The 20,738-nt window shown below is 44.5% G+C and overlaps 1 protein-coding gene across 4 annotated transcripts in view; it reads right to left on the bottom strand.

The window, feature by feature from the left end:
* UROC1 (urocanate hydratase 1) overlaps positions 1 to 20,738 on the bottom strand; it is a 77,156-nt gene that overhangs the window by 21,127 nt on the left and 35,291 nt on the right. For all 4 annotated transcript variants that reach the window (XR_004646423.1, XR_004646422.1, XR_004646421.1 and 1 more), the window contains 8 exons: positions 20,348 to 20,436; positions 19,564 to 19,626; positions 18,789 to 18,968; positions 15,718 to 15,815; positions 12,845 to 12,917; positions 10,883 to 11,004; positions 3,800 to 3,870; positions 2,725 to 2,823 (listed from right to left, as the gene is read on the bottom strand). Coding sequence is in view for 1 of the 4 variants with exons in the window: in XM_034775443.1 (XP_034631334.1) it covers positions 2,725 to 2,823; positions 3,800 to 3,870; positions 10,883 to 11,004; positions 12,845 to 12,917; positions 15,718 to 15,815; positions 18,789 to 18,968; positions 19,564 to 19,626; positions 20,348 to 20,436 (795 nt within the window). In the remaining 3 variants the exon portion in view is untranslated. The remainder of the gene's footprint in view (positions 1 to 2,724; positions 2,824 to 3,799; positions 3,871 to 10,882; positions 11,005 to 12,844; positions 12,918 to 15,717; positions 15,816 to 18,788; positions 18,969 to 19,563; positions 19,627 to 20,347; positions 20,437 to 20,738) is intronic.

Here is a 20,738-nt window from a genome sequence, read left to right as displayed (position 1 = left end):
CATTAACCCCCCACTTCGAACTAAGGTACGCAAATTCAGCTACGTTAATAACGTAGCTGAATTCGAAGTACCTTAGTTCGAACTTACCGCGGGTCTAGACGCAGCAGGAAGGCTCCCCTGTCGATGCCGCGTACTTCTCTCGCCAAGCTGGAATACCGGCGTCGACGGCGAGCACTTCCGGGATTGATCTGGGATCGATTTATCGCGTCTAGACAAGACGCGATAAATCAATCCCAGAAGATCGATTGCTTACCGCCGGACCCGGAGGTAAATGTAGACCTACCCTTGGATTCTATGATTCTATGCTATGCAAAATGAGAGACCTGTGAACCTTACTCATAGAGTATTCTTTATTCATATAATACTATTGACTGCAGTGGTACTGCCTGTGTGATCAAAGCTTTGTGAGATCAGGCCCTTAGCTTGTCTTGTATTGTTTTCATTGATTCTTAACCACAAATCGCAACATATATGTGTAACTTAAACATCACTATAGATTGTGAACTCTTTGGGGTGTTTGTACAGCACCTAACACAATGGGGTCTGGGTCCACATCGGGGGATCCTAGGTGCTACTGGAATATAAATAATAAATAACAGAGCTGGGTAGAAACTGGAATTCCCATTCCACAGGAAATTCCAAAACAATTAAAGCTGTTGAGAAGTGGAACAAGAAATGAAATGTAGAAATTTCTCTTAGAACAAGAATTCCAAAATTTCATTTAGAAAAAAGTCAAAATGACATTTCATTCTGACCTTTTGGAAACGATTCCGAGGCTCCCTGAGCTGCTCACAGCCCTGGCCGCCCACCAGATGGGGAGCCCAGCAGCTCAGAGAACTTGAAACCCTGGGCACCCTGGCTCTGCCGGACAAGCTGCCTGGGAGCCAGTAACATGGAGGCCCTGGGAGCCTGGGCTGCTGAGGAGCAGGGAGCCTGGAAGCTTGGGCAGGCTGGCGTGGAGCCAGGCAGATAAACTGGCAGGAAACCAGACAGGATTCTGCTGGAAACCTGCCCGGTGTCCATCGGAATTTTGTCGAAATAGACACGTTTCCCTGGAACGTTTCAATGTTGTCAAATGGGCATTTTCCAGTGGAAACTGTTCCACCAGAAAATTTCCAATCAGTGCTAATAAATAATAAACTACAAATAAGGGAGCACGGACACTTAACAGCTTCCTACAGCTCAGATAAATCTTTCTTGGCTGGCAGATATCTAGCCCAGCTGATAGGGCCTGATTCTCCTCTCTCTTATGCCAGTTTTACACCACAGTAACTCCATGGACTTGGCCCAATCTGGAGTCCGTTTGCTTGCTGTGCTCTTTGCTGCCAGCAAATTATGAAGTCACTTCAAGGGCACCTCTATGTCCAACTCATGAGAATGGCTGAGAAGGGGAATGGAGATTCTGAAAAGATGAAAAAGATACAGAACAGAATCCTAAAGGGCATGGAAGCCTGCCCTTTTCATTCATAGCTCCGAGGGCTTGGTTTGTCTGGCCAGCTCTAGTTTTTAAGACTAGCTTGCAATGATGTTCATTTTGAATCCTGAGAAGATCAACAGTATTTGAAATATGTTAATAAACATTTTCTGAGTAACAAAACACAGACATTGCTCCATTGATATTCATTATAAGCGTTACATGAATTTGCTTCTTTAAAAATGATGATAATTCAGCTCTGACACTGGAAAGACAGAGACGCATGATTTAACATCTTTGGGCCTGACTCCAAGAGCACTTACACAAGTGCGAATCCGGAGCAACTCCAATGAAGTTACACTGTTGTAAAACCTGTCTGAGAGGAGAATTGGGCCCTTAGATTTTCTGAGCAACAAAAAATATAAAAGATGGGTTTGAATCTCTGGATGTGAACGGCTGTCTGATTTGGGGGGTTGGTGATTAGACCCTTGAGGCTCAGAACCCTCTCTAAAACAAACACACATGCTGATTATGTTATTCTGTTGCACAGAAAAACATGCATGCCAGGCCCCATCATACTAAAATACAGGGAGCAAAATACCACCACAGCATGCAACATTTAAACACCTTTCATGAGCATAAAAGCAAGAATTCAATTTTGTTAACCAGAGGCTTGTATACCACATAGTTTTGCTGTAATATAAAAGCCTTTATTATGCATGTACCAACTGAGCCCAACCATGAGCCCCAGATTCTTTGCAATAATAAATGTGTATTATCTACAGCAGTGCCTAGATCTAGGTCCCACAGTGCTACATCGCTGTACAATCATATACTAAGCCCACAGAGACCTTAGAAAATCCCAATAATATGTACAAATTCCTGTCCATGTACTAAATTTCAACAGGGTAGATTCTGCCTCCATTACTCACACTGACTAGTATCTTACTCCTGCAGTAAGGTACAACCCAGCATGCACAAAGGTGGCAGTATCAGAGGCTATGTTGGTTTCTCTTAATTTTTCACTAGCATATGAAGTGTGAGTGAATGCCGACTGTATGATGCCCATACACAACACCAGGCAGATTTTTTACCTGGCGATTAAATGTGGTATCTATGAAGACATTCTCTAGGTCAGACTCTCCTCTCATTGAATACGTTCCGGTGTAACAGGGAAGAGAATTTGACTCGACATTTTCTAATATACTTTTTTTATTATCATTGGTTGAACCGTTCTACTTCTCCCATCCCACCCTGATCTCAGATACTAAACACAATTACCATGCCGCATTGAGTGGGAAAAGCCATACCTTAATCCTTTTTTCAGCAATGGCTCGATTAATAGCCACCGCAATAGACACACGACCCTTCTGATCAGAGTACAAGATTCTAGCTTGGGAGCCAACTACCTGGAAAATGAAAATGCCAGAGTGATAAGGTTCCCTCTGCAACTGGCTTATCTCCAGGCCCCAGCGGTAGACTCGGCCCCCTCCACTGGAGAAAGCATGGAGTATTAATTTGTAAACAATCAGCTTCCAGAAATAAGAAATTAACCCCCCCCCCATTGAACTGAGTTTTATCTACACTCACACAATGAGATTTATTTTTCTAATTAGCTGCTACAGTTTAGTAAATCCCACTTTTTAAATCAACCTCATTGTCAGGCCCACAATCCCCTATCAACAATCCCCTTATCAACAGCTGAGAAGCAGAGATTGGAACCAGTGGTGGTGGCGGTGGGCTGGAAGGGAGGAGAAATATGGAGACAAAGAACATCAAACATCTGTCTCACATAGAGCTATGCCCCCATCCATCCCTTACTTTGTGGTCTTTAGTCTGGCTTCCAGCTTTTGGGGGGAGGGGGTCACATGCTTGAATCCTGAAGTGCCTGCGGTTAACTGGCTATGGTGCTTAATTGTGCTTTAAAAAAGGAGACTCCATCTAATATGCAATACCATAGGAGGAAATAGCCCTTTCCCCCCTTCTCCTGAAAAAAGGGCTACAGGACTAGAACAGCAGTCCTGAAGGGGAGAACCCAGGACAGGACAGCTCCTTCAAGGTCAGATTTCAGGAGTGGAGCTCAGGGAAAGCTAGTTATGAATAAAGTGTATTGTGAGCCTAAGTTGCCTTGTTGAAAAACAGAGATGGACTCAAGCCACAAAAGTTGGCTCTAGGCCCAGTTTTTGAACATCTCAAAGTTGAGAGGGTGAGGTGTTGGTTTGGTTCATTATGAAGATGGGGCCATTCACAACATTTGGATCTGGAGCTAGGATCAGATTTCAAACACCCCTGGGTGGAAAGAGCAGTGTTTGGAGCCAGAGTTTTCACTGGGGCCCCTTTTCTGCTTTTTGGTCTGGCCGTGTGTGAAAGAGGCTGTGCATTTACCAAGCTGTGCTTCCCGGCTTCCCGAATCCAGTGGATATTGTCATGGTATTGCTGCTTCACAGATGCACTGACTGCAAGAGAAACCAAGAAACCAAAAGATTTAGAAAAATAAATGCAACATGCTCTAAATACTACGTAATTCATAAAACAGCTCCAGGGTTCAAATCCTACTCTCAACATAGGCGCAACAGAGGAATATAGGAAAGCCCATACTGGATCAGACCAGCAGCCCATCTAGTGGCCAGCTCCAGTTACTTTAGAAGAAGATACAAGAAATCCTGCAGTAGGAAGGTGTAGGATGAGATGTTCCAGATAATCTGAAGCGCTCTTCCAAATCCATAATGTATTGGTTTAAACCCAGACACATGAGGGTTTCCAACACTTTTGTTCACATTAACTACAACAACTCTGGATATTCTTGTTGTGCCTATAAATGTCCAATCTCTCTTTGAATCTTGCTAAATTATTGGCCTGAGCAATACCCAGTGGCAATTAGTTCCGAAGTCTAATTCCACATTGGGTGAAAAAGTATTTCCTTCTAGAAATTTGAACTTCCAGCAATGGAACCTCAAAGGGAGTTGCTTATATGCATCTGAAAACATAATCTGGTACAACGGTTTTAACCACTGGGGCAAATTCTCTCATTTACATCTATGTAACTCCATTTAAGTCCAACTGAGCAGCAACAGAAATGAAAGGGTGAGTTACATGTGGAGTCATAAGTTGGTCAGAAAACAAGTGTAAGTGGCAAAGAAGTGTAGCATACATCAGTCTGGCATGGGGGGCGGGGTTGTAATACAAATCTAACATGTTGATGAGACTGAAGGTAACTATAGCAGATAAGTGACTAACAAGAGAGGAAAGGTGTAAAATAAAGTAGGAGCTGCTTTATTTTGCACCTTCCTTTTAGGTGTTTTTGCTATTATACCTTTCCTTCTGCCCCGTGGTGAGTACAGTACAAGAATTTGCACACCCACTGAATGCCAAATCAGTACGTTACACTATACAGCTCACACCCATTTCCTCACCAACTTACAATGGGCATGTAACTTATACAAATATATCCATCAGCACTGAATTTGGCCCGGAGACTTTCCTGAGGTCTGAAACTGACCCTAGAGGGGGCTTCATGGGGGTAAGTGAGGAGTACTGAGACAACTGTCTTTCCACAAGGCGCACATTTAGGCAAATATGCACAGCCAAACTAGAAACTGAGGAAAGAGCCAGATATTGAAGATCAGGTTTAATATATTGCTAAAGAGAAATGTAAAATATGTTCTTTTCTGCATAGGAAAGATACATTACTGCAGGCCTGCACTAGCAGTGAGATAGAAGCAAGATTGTTTTAATGATTCTGTAAGGAAGTGTCAGTGCTTTATGGGTTGGCTATGAGCGCCTCTAAATTATGCAGCAGGGATTAATATGTCAGCTCTTATCATCACAAGGAATAAAGGCTGAAACATCTGCTTGCACCATCCTTTCCTAGAAGACTTGCATTGAACTTTAAAACCGTTATGGAAACATCCTGTAGATATGACAACCGTAGGGTACTATTAAAGTTTTACAAGGGTTTATAAAAATTATTCTACAGAATTTAATAGAGAATGAGATCCTTTCGATAGTTTTAAAACAATATCCCATAGAGTATAATTTTCTATTCAGTCCAGGGCTTCACATAAACCTATAGAAATGATCTAATTCTCTACTGAATTCTACAGGACTTTTCCTTAAGAGGAGCTAGTTGAGAAAACTGTTGTCATTCAACTAAGGTTATAGGGACATATGACAGCTAAATAAATCTGACCCTTCTACAGAATCCAACACATTATCAGGCTCTCTTTTCTAAATGTTGGTGTGTCCAGTGTTGAATTTCCTGTTCGTTCTGTGGGGGTGGGGGATAGCATCCTTTCATTAAATCTGACCTCCTGGCGTTGAAAGTATTGATGCTCCTTCTTGAGCCGCCGGGGCTCAACCTTGGACTAACTCCAGGCATCTCTCATTTGTTAAACTGTTGCCGACCATCTCTCTCAGGAATATGTTCCTAAATCAGACAGGCTACTGTGTTGCTTCTGGTATTTCACAGATATTGGTCTTTATTTAGGCTTTAAAGCACATTCTGATCTTACAAAAAGAATCCTCATCAGCAAGGAAGTTGATTCCCTGTCCTCTTGTTTGTTTGAATTTATTTTTTGCTGTCCAACCCTGTCAAACTATTACTACAGTGGTGAGCAAATTCCTCATTTAAATTAGTTATTACTGTCTCACTGCCATTTGAGCCTTGATCCAAAGAAGTCAAGTTTCCCAGCATGTGTCACAAGTGTTTTACAGGTCAAGCGTGGAAATATACACAATAATACGCAGTAATACGCAAAGTCCCCAGAGGATTTTAAACCATTCTCCTCCTGTGTTGTGGGTTCACAGATTTTAAACAGCAAAATCATCTCCTCAAAAAGGGAAGAATGGTTAAAATTGGAGATGAGTCCAGACTGAAAGTCCTGATCTGAATTTGAAATTCCCCAAAATTCAGGATGTTGGACTCCCATCTTTTGGTTCAACCCTTTGCATTCTGTAAAATTCAAATCTGGGTTTAGTTTTTGAATATGACTGATGTTAGGGGATGGCCAGATGCAGGATTTTGGTTTAGGCCATGTATATATTTACAATGGCTGAACAGCAAATAGAATAGTTGAGAACACGGGAGGTCAAACTGAATCCATGAAAGGCTGTGTTTATTAGGTGCATTTTCCATCCAAGTTCAGTTTTAATTTCTCTCTGAATTCCTCTGTCCATTGCTTTGCCAAGCACAACAAAAAATCCAATAACAGAGTTGCCCCCAAGTCTGCTTCCATCTGCTGGGTTTTAAAATACCATTTTTATATCAATGTAAAAATACAAATAGCATTCCAATACCTTTACTCCCTGTAAGAGGTGCTTTCCCATATCCTTTCCATGCATTAGTGTGTGTGTATACACACACACACACACACATACACACCACTCATATGCATATACTTACACAATATTCAATTAATGTTGTATATACACAGTGTGAAACATTCAAATGTCATGTGTCGGCTCATTCTAGGATGGAAAAAATGACTGGAGAATGAATCACATGCCTGATAAGTTGTTGTGTATTTATGCTGCCCTAGTACACAATACAGCATCACAGTTGCCAACTTTCATGCGGTAAATAAGCACCCCAATTTTCACAATAAGACAAAAATCAAGCTAATCCCATTTCAAAACAAGCCAATCCCTAAGAACCCCAACCCTCTATGTGACGAGATCCCCCCGACGTGCAGGCTGGGACTGTAGTGGGCCCGCTGTGCATACCTGACTCTCTTCCCCCCTTGCCTCTGCTTGCTGGGAGCTGATAAAAAAAAGAAGCAACAAGCTACAGACCAAAAACTAGCCAACAAGCAACTCACAAGCCGATTAAGCCAAAAACAAGCCCAATTTCTGCGTTTTTTTCCACAGGTTTTGGCACATCTGTACAGCACCAGATCTCACTCCATTTTGACAAGCATGATGGGCCAGATTTTTAAAAAACACTCAGTGCCCAGCAGCACTCATTGTATATAATGGGAGCTCTTGGGTATGGACCACTTTTGAAAATCTGACTTAACTATTTTGATGGATGTAATTCACACAACACGGTATTGAAAAACATCCCACAGTAAGATGGTGCCGAGTGCCCTCCACTCCCGCTGAAGTCAATGAGAACTGAGGGCATTCAGCACCTTGGAGGATTAGGCCCTTATTCAGTAACTCAGACCTATGAAGGGTGGATAAGGCCATGGTGCTGGGTGTATGTTATGGGAAGATAACAGTTTAGTTCCTCTAGCAAGGCCTATTACACCATGCTTAAGCATGTGTGAAATATAAACTATAGAAGGTTGGCACATCATTTCCCAGAAATGCTACTTTTTATCTCCACAAGAGTCTAACGATTCTGGAAGGAGTCAGAGGTCTCGTGATTCACATTTTTCTGATTACATCCCAATGGTGGTGTTCATGCATAAAGCAAAAACATTAAAAGAGGAAAAAAAGAAATGAAACCTTAGATTCTGATGCCCTTAAAAATGGCCTTGATTTATGATCCTTCCTCTTACAGACTGTCTTAACAGCGTAGTGCCAGGAGGCTGGCCTTGGCAGCTTTTAATGACAACAGTGTGTTCTGGAGAAAAGCAAAGCTGAAAATATAATACTTGATCTGGGGTCAAGAGAATGGGGTAGGTAGTTTTTAGGGTTAGGAGCTCAAGTCACTGGGGCGGGGTAGTGTGGAAGCAGTGGGGGGGGGTAGTCTGGAAATAGAGGAGCAAGGTATTCAAAAGCTGGATGAAACTTAAGGGGATGATTCTGCTCTCTGCTTAGTGCGAATCAGGACAGAGGCAGGATTCATCAATAAGGTTAAGATTTTGTCATGGATATTCTTAGTAAAAGTCCCGGGACAGGTCATGGGCAATAAAGCAGAATTCACGGAAGCCCATGACACATCCGTGACTTTTACTAAAAGTATCCATGACAAAATAGGAAGCTCAGCTCCGGGGTCCCCCCACCGCCTGGTGCTCCGGGGTCCCCCTGCCACCTGCAGCGGCTCGGAACTCTGGGGTCCCCCCGCCGCCAACCCATGGCGGGGGAACCCTGCAGCTCCTGGCCACCGCGGGCAGGGCCGCCCGGGGGGGGATGGAGGGGGGGCAAGTGGGGCAATTTGCCTCAGGCTCCGGGCCCCACAGGGGCCCCCACGAGAGTTTTTCAGGGTCCCTGGAGCGGGGTCCTTCACTCGCTCTGGGGGCCCCGGAAAACTCTTGCAGGGCCCGGGCTTCTCCCGCTCCAGGTCTTCGGCAGCAGTTCTTCCGCCCTGGGACCTGCCGCTGAAGTGCCCTGAAGACCCACAGCGGGGGGGTCCTTCCACTCCGGGACCCACCGCCGAAGTGCCAGGTCTTCAGCGGCAATTCGGCGGTGGGGGCCCCCTGCCGCCAAAGACCCCAGACCCCCTGAATCCTCTGGGCGGCCCTGGCCGCGGGCTGAAGTCACGGAGGTCACTGGAATTCTGTGATTTCCACGACCTCCATGAAAAAATAGTAGCCTTATTCATCAGAGATTAGGTTACTAGCCTGACACGTGGGTTCAAGTCCCTGCTCTGCCACAGACTTACCTTGGACAAGTCACTTAGTCTTTCTGTACTTCAGTTCCTCATCTGTAAATAGGGATCAATAGTACTGCCCCATGTCTGGGGTGTTGTAGGGGTAAACACATTCATAGATTGTGAGGTGCTCAGATACTACAGAGCAGGGGGACCAGATAAGTACCATGGATAGACAGACTGACTTTGTATAAAAGTGAAATCAGGCCCAATATTTTCAAAAATAGCTGCCAATTGTACAGGCCTGCATGGGAAAAAGATCGGAAAAAATTATTTGCCACCAAAACTGCAACCACAGATCAGGTAGACAGGATTACAAATGGGTGGCAGGGCAGGTGCAGATAATTGAGGCCAAATTGAATTCTCACCACAAAGTTGCACCCACAAAACTGGAGCTCAGCTTGAGGCCCAGACAGAAATTAAACTACTGGCTTAAATGCATTTTTTGTTTTTCTGCAATAAACACATCCCAGTGAGGACTTACCTTGACCATTTTCTTTAATGCATTTAATGCTCACGAAAGGTGCCAGGTGGACAGCTTTAGACAACAATGTTGTGTGCATTTATCCTAATAACAGGTATGGTATAGCTAGCAGATGTACAGGGCTCCCTAACACTGTCCCACCCCGTGGGCCTCACACACAACCTGGTGGAACCACCTGGGGGTAAAGAGGTACATCAGCATCCCTGGCCTCTATTTCAGTTCATAAAACCCCAAAGGTGCCCATCGCCTAAAACTGTGGGTGCCATGACACAAATGACATCACACAATATCATTCATGTTCCTTCAGGACAAAGCAGTAGCACTCCCCTACCTCACTGCATTCCCATTCACAAATGCCTTGAAGCCACTCCTGCATGCCCAGAAGATTAACATATCTGGGATAGACAGATCAAGGAGGGAAGTGAATTCTAGAGTCAAAGGGCCCTCAGAGAGAGTGCCCTGCCAGCAGCTCCCTCTCAGTTAAATTGAGGGAACTGCCTCCAACTTGAGCACCTTTAATGACTTTAATTGCATCATCACATATGCTGCATGAGAGGTGGTCTTTTAAGCAGACTGTTCTCAAGCTATTTCCGGTTTTAAGACCATCCTCCTGAATTCTGCAGACAGCCAGTGCAGCTCCCAGAGCACTGGTGTCATATACTCTTGACATAAGCAGGCTACTTCATTCTACCCAAGCTTTAGCCTCCAGTTCTCAAGGCCTAGCCCCAGGTTGAGTGCATTACTGGGCTACTGGCTAGAGCACTAGACTCAGGAGACCTGCATCTTATTTCTGGCTCTGCCACTGGCCTGCTGGGTGACCACTGGCAAGCCACATCAACACACCTTGCCTCAGTTTCCCCATCTGTAAAATGGGGATACTATTGACCTCCTTTGTGAAGCATTTTGAGCTCTACTGATCAAAAACTCTAAATAAGAACTAGGTATTACTACTACACCTCTACCCCGATATAACACGAATTCGGATATAACGTGGTAAAGCAGTGCTCCAGGGGGGTGGGGCTGTGCACTCAGGTTCGTCAAAGCAAGTTCGATATAATGCGGTTTCACCTATAATGCGGTAAGATTTTTTGGCTCCCGAGGACAGCGTTATATCAAGGTAGAGGTGTATTATTATTAGCTGAGTCTCAAGCTGACAAAGGCATGGATAGATGCAGCAAAATCCATACCATAGGCAGATGGGAAATAGTGCTCTTAGTCACAGCTGCAGTTTACGCATCTAATAGCAGCCCTGGGCTCCCTAAACCCCCTAAATAGTGCTTGTAAGTCATAAATATTGGCTGCACTCCTTGCTGACTTTAATACCTATGTGGAGCAGACAAGAGCTTGGTTTTTCAGGTCTCACCTGAAAGACACAGTAAACTCCTTTGATTACACCCCATTCTTCACAAAACTTGCACCTTTTATGACAGAAAAAGAGTTGACATCCTACCTCCCTGATGTATAGCCTCTTCGAGCACTGATGTGGCGATTAAGTCAGTGGTAGCCAGATCCTGTGGGTCACCTGAAGTACAAACCCAGCGGAATGGTCCAAATCCCAGGGAAAAAATGTCTCTGGGAAGAGAACATGTTTCATTAAGAGATAGTTGAAATTCCTGTCTGATTTACCCTGGCAGTTAGCAATGCTTTTCTTTCATTAACTGAAGATGGAAGAATTCTAAATATTTCAAACAAACTAATCTAAACAGAAAGCACTTGGGACCATTATTCCAGAATTTAAACAATGCTGTCTCACCAAGACATCAGCTGGTGTGGGGGAAAATCACAACCACACTTGAGTGCTCACAGCCTTTGATAGAAAACTCAAGGCAGTTAATCAAACAAGGGTGTTCCCCAGTTGACCACAGCTCCTTTCATAAAACAAGATCTTGGAGGCCTGGCTCTCTCCTTCCTTACACCAGGGTACCTGATTTACTCCAGTGTGAGAGGAGCACCCAGGTCCTCGTTTTAATGTCCACCGATGAACCTGTAATCATTTACAGAGTGATTCGGCCTCTCTCTTGCACCCTTGTCTAGTCATTTACAGCTATGGAAAGTGAATGCGAAGTGGGTGTAAATGTACCCATCCATGGAAGAGAGTGGAGAAGTCTGATTTGGTAGCATTCTACTTTTCATTGCACTTAGCGGGCCAGAGAATCTGGCCCTTTCTGCTCCCATTGTGCTTAGGATGGCCCCTGGTCTGGTATTAAACCAGTCAGTCCTGCTTTTCTAAGGTTTTCCCCTATCCATACTCAGACAAAACTGGATGTGGTTTTACCAGATAGGGATGCCCTTTTGAAGAGTGTGCTGCTTAGACCCCGCTGGGGTGACCTGCCCCGTGAGTGCTGTGCTTTTAAAAATGGCTCCCCCTGTGTGGTGTGACCTCGCATGCAACATGCATCCAAGGTCATATCGCTAGTGGTGGAGTGACACGCCCTTAAAAATGGCAACCTCCATGCAGCTTGCACCTCACATGCACTGCGCATCTGAGGTCATGCCAGTGGGGGCGGAGCAGCGCACTTTTAAAAATGGCATCCCCCATCTGATACTGGACAAAACCACATCCAGTTTTGTTGGAGTACTGGATAGGGGACAAACCCTAGAAAAGCAGGACTGTCCAGTATAATACCAGACGAGGGGCCAGCCTGAGCAGAAAGGGACAGATTTGGATGTGTGACCAAGGTCATGCCAGTGGGGAAAGGGTGACGCCAGCAGGGGCAGGCTCATACCGTTCCTGGAAGTACTGGTATGTCTAATATTCCAGGAATGCATGAGTGGCCACCCTAATTGTGCCACTAATCCAAAAGGAGTCAGTCTCGCCCCAGGGTAGTGAGAGGTGGCAAATCTATGTGTACAGCCATAAACCATCAGGGCACCACTACAATGCCAACTCTGCTTTCTACATATATATAAATGTCTTCCAGAATTACTGAGCTATTAAGGGCCAAGTCCTGCTTGCCTTAGTGCATACGAGTTGTCCCCATAGGCTTGATTCTGATATCACACCGATGTATATCAGGGGCACCCCAGTGAAGTCAACAGAGCCCATAGGCCAGATTCTTGGCCGTGTTCCAGTTGTTTTACATGGCTCCAGCATACACACATTCTTCCTAGCCACGCTGGGCACTGCTCCAGTGCAAATGAGCACGTGGCCCACACAATAGTAATACTAGTTCAAGTGACATAGAACCAAGACATGATGGGATGTCTTAGGTAATTCATTGCTGAAGGCCCCTCCCCATCACCACCATTTTACTCTTCGATGGGCCTAGGCAGGATTTGGCCCTATAAGTGAGGTCTCCAAGTTAACATATTTTTTGGATATTCTCCTAAAAAGCAGTCCAGTTTATGATTCTACTTCTACAGTAAATGGAAACAGCTCATTGCCCCAGTTTATCTATTCCTTCCAACATACCCCATAATGTGCTGAACATAGGAAGGGTATCGGAATTCAATTTTATTGGCTCCTCTTTTCTCGACATCAGCACCTGCAAAAGGATTTTAAATGCAGATTAGTTGATGAGAAGAACAGCTACAAATGGGCCAGATTGTACCCTTGAGTTCATGCATGACTGCATCCCTGCCTGCACAGGTCTTCCCCTGCCACACCGAAAAAGGGGGTCAGACCTCTGCTTGATGGCACCTTCCTTCTCCTAGATCCCACTCAGGGGTGCTGTGTGAAAGGAGGGGTGGGGACTGGGTGGATCTGGGGAGGGTGGTGGGCAGCAGAGGATCGTCTTTTAAGGGAATGATGGAGGCAGCTGTGGCCCGGGCAGTCCTCCATTGGAGCTGCTCTGCCAGAGAGCTGCATGGGTAGAGGGAACAGGGTCCCAGAATCAACTTTCAGACAAAAGGCTTCTGTATGGAAGGCCAGGGCCTCCTGCATACACCGGTGATTGTGGAAAGTCACACAGCTCATACCGTAGGGATGAGCAACCCCCTCCCTAAATTGAAAAAGGCAGGAGAAATCTATAGGAAGACCTCTGCGATTTCTTCCCCCTTCCTCCTTTCTAAGGGATTTCCCACAAGGGAAGCAATACAGGTTACTCTAAATTAAACCGGAGCAGAGAAGCAAACTGACACAGCTGGCCCACCTTGGCTTCTCCCCGCCTTAGAAACACTATGGTCTCCTGGGACTTAACATTTCAGGCTCCAAGAGAAATTCTCTTAAAATCTCTCACCATTTCTTCTATTTGTTTTAAATATTTTTGTTAGAAGAAAGAAAACTGGGAATAAATGAGTGGCAACAGCAGCTGAATGCAACCAAACAAATTAATGATATTCACCGGGTCCTGTATTTTGTGGAAGCCACCTCACAAGACATCCTCAAAGCTGACCCTAGTGCTTTCTTTTCCTTATATTTTTTTAATTGCTTATTTTTTATTTTCTAGTTTTAAAATGTCAGCTTGTAAAAGAAAAGCAAATACCCTTGCCAAATCCTCCATCACCAACAAGGCAGGCTTAAAAAGTGACCCGAAGCCTTTGGGGTGAGATTTTGTGCTGTACCACAAAACTCATGGCCCCCGGGGAAGGAGTGAAGGCACTTTTGTGCCCTTCCAATTCTAGGCTGCTCCGGGGACAGAACCTGCCCCAGCCAGGTATGTATCCGAAGAAGTGGGCTGTAGTCCACGAAAGCTTATGCTCTAATAAATTTGTTAGTCTCTAAGGTGCCACAAGTACTCCTGTTCTTTTTCCAGCCAGGTTTGTATCTCAGGAGGGGAGATGCAAAGGTAGGCTAGCCACGTGCCTACCACCAGCTCTGTAACACAGAGCAGCTTAGAATGTTTGTCCCACCCTTAGCCCTGCCTCTTAAACCAGGGGGGCCTCATAGATCAGCATATGGCTGGTCAATACAGTGCCTGAACCAGAGAAATTTTTCCCTGGCTGGCCAAGGGACTTTTACAGCCACTGTACATTGTGCAGGGGTCACAGTAGAAGGGGGAGTCCCCTCCCCAAACATTTTAAGTGGTCTAAACATGTTCCTTGTTCATATATTTTATACAACCATTCTGCATGGAGATGTCTTAGCAGCTTTTTCATTTTGATAGTTTAAAGAGGCAATGGACTAAAAATAGAATTCCTGAGGCTGCCTCCTTAGACATTTTCTGTTACAAAATGATTAACAATGAAAATCACTAGTGCTTTTTAAATGTTGCTGCCCTACCATTCACACAACCTAGATTGAAGATCAGGTTTGGTGAAGGAAATATATTGGGCCAGATGCTCAGCGGGTCTAATGCGGCATAGCTCCACTGACTTCAATGGAGCTAGACTGATTTACACCAGTGAAGGATCTGGAGCAATATATTCTACCCCTAACAAAGGCAGATGTCTGCTACATTTTCTTTGTACTTTCAGTTTGTCTGATCTGCATCCTGACAAGCCGCCAGGGTCTGTCGGCAATGCTAAGAAGGCTTTAGAAGATTCCCTTGTAAATCTCTGGTGGGCTTGAGTTTAAGGGCAATGGGGCCATCTGGAACTGTAACATTTGCCACCCGCTCCTGTCCAGGATGGAGAGGGGCATTAAATAAAAAATAAGCATCGTGAGGGATGGGACGGAGAGGGGAATTATAATCCTAGGCCCTGATCCTGCAAATGCCTCCACATAGGCAGATCCCTGCACCAGTGGGGCTCTGCACAGGAATCCGCTCACACAGAGGCAGCTGCAGGATTAGGGCCTTATTTTGAAAATTGCAGCCTGGGAGGCTGTAACCTTGTGTAGACTGGAGGTACGAGTATCCAGATTGGTACCCACAGTTTAATTGCTGCGCAAGTTGTGCCAACAGAATGGAGGCTTGTCTTTCGAAAGCTTGGCCGCTGGAGTCCGTCTTCTGTGCCTGGCATTGGGTGCAAAGTTGTGGATGTGAAATTAGAGGACACTTTAAAAATGTGTATTTCATTTTTCTCCTTTGAGGAAAGACTGAGACTTTGCAGTCAATGCATTGACTGCCTCAATGACCCCCTCAAAAAAAGTCAGTGCTGTTACTTTAAAAACAAAGGGCCAACTGTTCACTGGTGCCGAGCACCCATTTCTCCCACTGACGTCACTTGGAGCTGGGGGGGCTCAGCACCTCTGAAAATCAGAAACAAACACTACAGAATAAAGCCCAACACCACCAGCCTTCCTGAGAAAAAGAATGGCACCAACTTAACGTCCAGGTAGGACTGACTCCTACTGATACAATCTATTTGGAAGACCTGTTCTAACAAAGGGAATGAACTATATTTTACCTGCCGGAAAGGAGAGAAGTGCCCTGGTTACATCTAGGAAAGCCAGCATCTACTCACCGGCTCGCTGAGCTTCCAAGAGAAAAGCATTGCCATAGTCCCAAAAAAACATGCCCTTATCAGACAGCCTGTTTATAGCAGCCACTTGTCTCCTCAGACTGAAAATAAAAAGGCAGAAAGTTAGCTCTGAGATTCATTCACTTATATAAAAGGTTGACGTCAGGAACGCCCTAGCATTGCTAATATGTCCTGGGCTGTGAAAAGGTGGGGAGAGTGAGATAGATGACTTTGAAAGACTCAAGATCAACCCATGGTCTAAGCCCACCAGACACCAAATAAAAATACTTTCCACTTCTGTAGCACCTGTTATCCACTTCTCTAGCACCCGTTTTCCCAAGCTTTCCAAATGCTTTACAAATATTAAGTGAACCTCACAGCGAGTCATCTCATCCAGCTCAGAAATGCAGCCACCTCTGGGTTGGAACACAACAGCTGTTTAACAGCACACAGCAATACTGCCCAACAGCTCAGGAGAGGAAGTGAAGAATAGTATCTTAACTAGCTGAAACTACAGAGATGAATTCAGAGAAGCAGAATGTGGTTATTGTACCTGAATAGGAATTTGGCTGACACAGCCCGGTTATCACCCATACCATTATGAAAACTGCCAGTGGATCTTTAATGACCACAACTGATCAGGAGCTTGGTTTTATGGGTTATCCAGAGGAGACCTCCTGATCTCAGCACCATACCTGCTAACAACAACCTGCGGCACAGGTTAAGAGCCAGGGTGAAGAGTGCCACCTACTAAATTAACAACAGTACTTGCCAAAGGTCTCCCATCCAAATAATAAGCCAACACAGCTCCTGAGATCTAACAGGAAAAATTGCAGAAGGTGATACTGCTAGAGACTGCCTCCTAGCACAGAGCTGGCAGTTTCCAGTGATAAGGTAAACCAACTAAAGGCCAAGTAACTTCAGACCATTATATAATGTGAGCAACTCCCATCACTGTCTCTTCCCTATTTCTGGAACAGAGATCTAAAAAATTTCAGGCAGCAAGAGAGCTGCTACTGCTAATCTTTGTAACCTCATTCTTTAATTCCTAGTGCTGGTGGTTCTGGACTGAAAACCCCCCGGCAACTGGCAAAGGCTCAAAATCAATACAGCTGGGGCTCTTACATTGGTAATGGTCTCAAAAATAAAGTCCTCTTCCAGCAAAGTCATTTGCTAACTTGGTTTCAGATCAAAAATCAGGAAGTTAATGAAACTGCTTCAGCCCTCTCTGACCCCTTCCTTGGAGATCTTTGCAATTCTCTGCTCCTTTTCTTTTTCCCTTCAAAGCATGCACAAGGTCCGGGCTATTTTGAACTGGCTGCAGTTTCCACCTGTTTCTTGGACTACAGTAGAATCACAAAAAACAGAGATTAAGAAGACCCCAGTAGATTATTTAGTCCATCCCTTGGCCAATACAGAGGCCTAATTTTCCTCTTGCTTTCACTGGTATATATCATGAGTGAAGACAATGGAATTAAATTGCTAATTAAGAAGAGAATCAGGCTCTAGGCTTATTCTCGAGAGTACCTTTTTCACTGCTTGTTTTCACAGCTCCCGATTCTCATCTCACTTGCAATGGTGTAAATCAGAAATCAACAGAATTACACCAATGTATAACCAATGAGATCAGGGTCCCTACATTATTCTGCATCTTACAAAAAGGTCCCGCTGGAAATTAGCTTTGCTGTTACACACAGCATCGCCCTCAGAACAGCATCTAAAATGGGAGACTGAAATCATCATTTTTGGCCCCTGGACCAAAGCCAACCAGATGACAAACACAAATTCTAACCTCTGATGGGAAAAACCTCTTCAGCAGGAGTGTTTCCAAGAGGAAGGAGAACAACAGGAGTGAAGAGTGATACCACTCGGAGCCAAAGAACCTATGTTACTGCAAGCACCTGCTGGGTTTTAGTGAAGAACAGTAGCACTGTTCCCTGCTCCTAACCAATTAGTGAAGCTACTATCAAGCCTGGAAATGATACAGAATAAGGGTGTTGTTTATTTTCTGCTCTCAATGTTTAATAACAACTAACTCATATGCTAGATACCTTACATAGGCTACAAAGCCCAATATATCGTTGAAATACATCCAAGAAGATCTATTAGATCCTTATCTCTAGACTGATTCTTGCCTGCATATTTATACCTGCCTCTGGAAATTTCCACTACACGCATCTGATGAAGTGAGTATTCACCCACGAGAACTTATGCTCCTATACGTCTGTTAGTCTATAAGGTGCCACAGGACTTTTTGTCGCTTTTTACAGATCCAGACTAACAATGGCTACCCCTCTGATAGATCCAAGAAGATATTTTCAGACCTTAGTTCATATACAACAGGGAATGACCCTGCAATGGCAGGTAGCGGGACTATACAATCTGATAGGCCGTTTCCCTCTCTAGAATCTGTGGGGTCGATTCTATGTCACTTACACCTGTGTGAAAGCAGTCACACCACAGGAGCTAAGGATACGTCTTCACTACCCGCCGTATCAGCAGGTAGCAATCGATTTATCCAGGATCGATATATCGCGTCTCGTTAAGACACTATATATCGATCCCCGAATGCGCCCACCATCGACTCTGGAACTCCACCAGAGCGAGCAGCGACGGGGGAGCCGCGGACGTCGATCCCGCACCGTGCGGACCCCAGGTAATTCGATCTAAGATACTTCAACTTCAGCTACGCTATTCGCGTAGCTGAAGTTGCATATCTTAGATCGATCCCCCCCCCCAGTGTAGACCAGCCCTAAGAGTTAAACCAGTGTAACTTCAATGGCATTACTCCAGATTTACACTGAGAGAACTGAGAGCAGAATCTGACCCACTGATTCTATGAACCTTATTATGGGGAAGACCAGAATCTGGTCACTGGAGAAGCAGAATAAACACTGAGCCTAGAAACGTTTAGCGACCAAACCTGCATAATCAAGGTTGGATGTTTTTCTAACAGATCTGCTCTAGGAATTATTTTGGGGAAGTTCTATGGCCTCTGTTATGCAGGAGGTCAGAGGAGATGATCACAGTGGCCCCTTCTAGCCTTGGAATCTATGAATCAGGTAATTGTTTACCTTTCTTGCACAAGGCTACGGAACCTCCCTGGATTGGTAGACATGAGCTGGTTTGCCTCCTCAAAGCTCAGCTGCACGGGGTAGTATCCTCCACTGAACGGATTGTGACAGGAGGTTTGGTCAGATCCAAGATCAACTAGTTGTTCTCCTGTTGTATCAAGTTCATAGACAAACCTCTCCCTATGGATAGGAAAGATAATATATAGACTGCTTGTCTGGTGGCTGCCATTACAAACATCACCTCATAGTTATATTCCTTGTGAGCATCAACAGCGCCAATTAGGAGTTCTCAGGAATATCCCTAAAGATTTTTTTAGAATATTACAAGGATATCCTGGATTGGCAACGTCTGTTTGTGGATGCCTGATATAAGAATAAATAATGCTTGTCATGGATTTCAGTGGGCCTTGGATCATGCCACAAAAGCAGCAAATTTTCTATTCTCAATATTCTGATTACCAAGGACTGTCTTTCATTAAGACACCATTCTCTAATTTCTGATTACCAACAAATTATCTTACTAAGACACAGCTCTGTGTTTTGTTACCTTTGTTCTTTCTTTCCAAAACCAAAGTTATCCATTTGTGCCTAAAAGGGGTACCTTGGTCGGCAAAATGTAATTCCCCAATTTGGAATTTGGACACCAGATTTACCTCCAAGAGTCAAGATGCAGCTTCAATGGTTGGTTTGAAGGACAGTTCCCTTTATCTACAAGTTTGGACATTGTTCCAGGCTAACTAACAAGGAAAAGTGCCATCCACCATCTGGTACTTACCAAAGATCTACCACATTCCCATGGTAGCCCAAACTGAGGGTAATTTTATTCTCTCTTGCATCTCTATAATAGAGTAAACATGGAAATGGATGAAGAAAATTCATCATCTGGATAGTTGCAGTTTACAAACTACACATAAACAATCAAAGTAGTCTCCCAAAAGAGCAGAGAAAAATATATGTGGGTTCCAACAGCAAGACAGGTTATGAACACTATCAGCCTAAACCTACAAGAGGATCCCCATGCCGCAGAGGGATTCCGTGAGTAGACTGGGAGTTCTAGGTGCATAAGCAATACAAGATTACACTTTACCAGGAACTGCACAATGCACTGAAGAGCCAGAGTTCTTATTTAGACAGACTTTCTGTCTGAAAGAGTTTCAGAGCAAACAGAGCTCAGAGTGTGCTGTTAATACTGAGGTTGAGGTGCCGGACAAACCAAATACCGTTCCTTTCACTTAAAAACCTCAACAATATTCTTTAAATCCACATCCCCAATATGGAGATTTTATACTTTCACCTAGCTCATCCTTTTCACACCAGATTCTGTAAGGGAGCTATGGAGTAATAACAAGGCAGGGAATTCATGAGTTGAATTTCTAAAAGATGGGCCTGATTCTCTTCTCATTTACCTCATTTAATAGCAGAGGTGATATGAGGAGAGATATCCTATAATCCTTCCCCCGCACACCCATGTGGGCGATTGCAAGGGCTGCTGCGGGTTACTACAGCCCTTGAGCAGGATTTAGCACATAGGGTCAAACACAGCACTTCATGAGCCATACCTGAGCCGAGCAATGCAGTGGTCCAGGCTATCAGTGATTTCCATCAGCCAGCCTTGCCTGTAACGTTTCAAAAGTGCAGCTTCGTCAACCTGAGACAAATTGCATAATTGTTTCAGGACTGTCATCTCACCTACCGAAGAACTTCTCCACTCCATCTTTAACTTTAAAACGATCCTGGATGAAACACTAACATGTACATAGCAATAACACAACACTTCTGCTTTGGCTTCAAGGTGATGGGCTGGGTGATTTTATTTCTAGCTTCTAATATCCCATCAGTTCTGGTTTCTGTTGTTTCAGCCCAGGAATGGAACAAGAGCTGAATCTTTTCTCCAACCACCTCCCAAATGGGAGCCAGATTACTGCTTAGTTAGTAATGAAAGAGGTGCCC

The sequence above is a fragment of the Trachemys scripta genome, chromosome 7 (genome assembly GCF_013100865.1).
Source record: "Trachemys scripta elegans isolate TJP31775 chromosome 7, CAS_Tse_1.0, whole genome shotgun sequence".
Lineage (NCBI taxonomy): Eukaryota > Metazoa > Chordata > Testudines > Emydidae > Trachemys > Trachemys scripta.
Note: the sequence above shows the minus strand (reverse complement) of the source record. Positions and strands in the feature narration are given on the sequence as shown.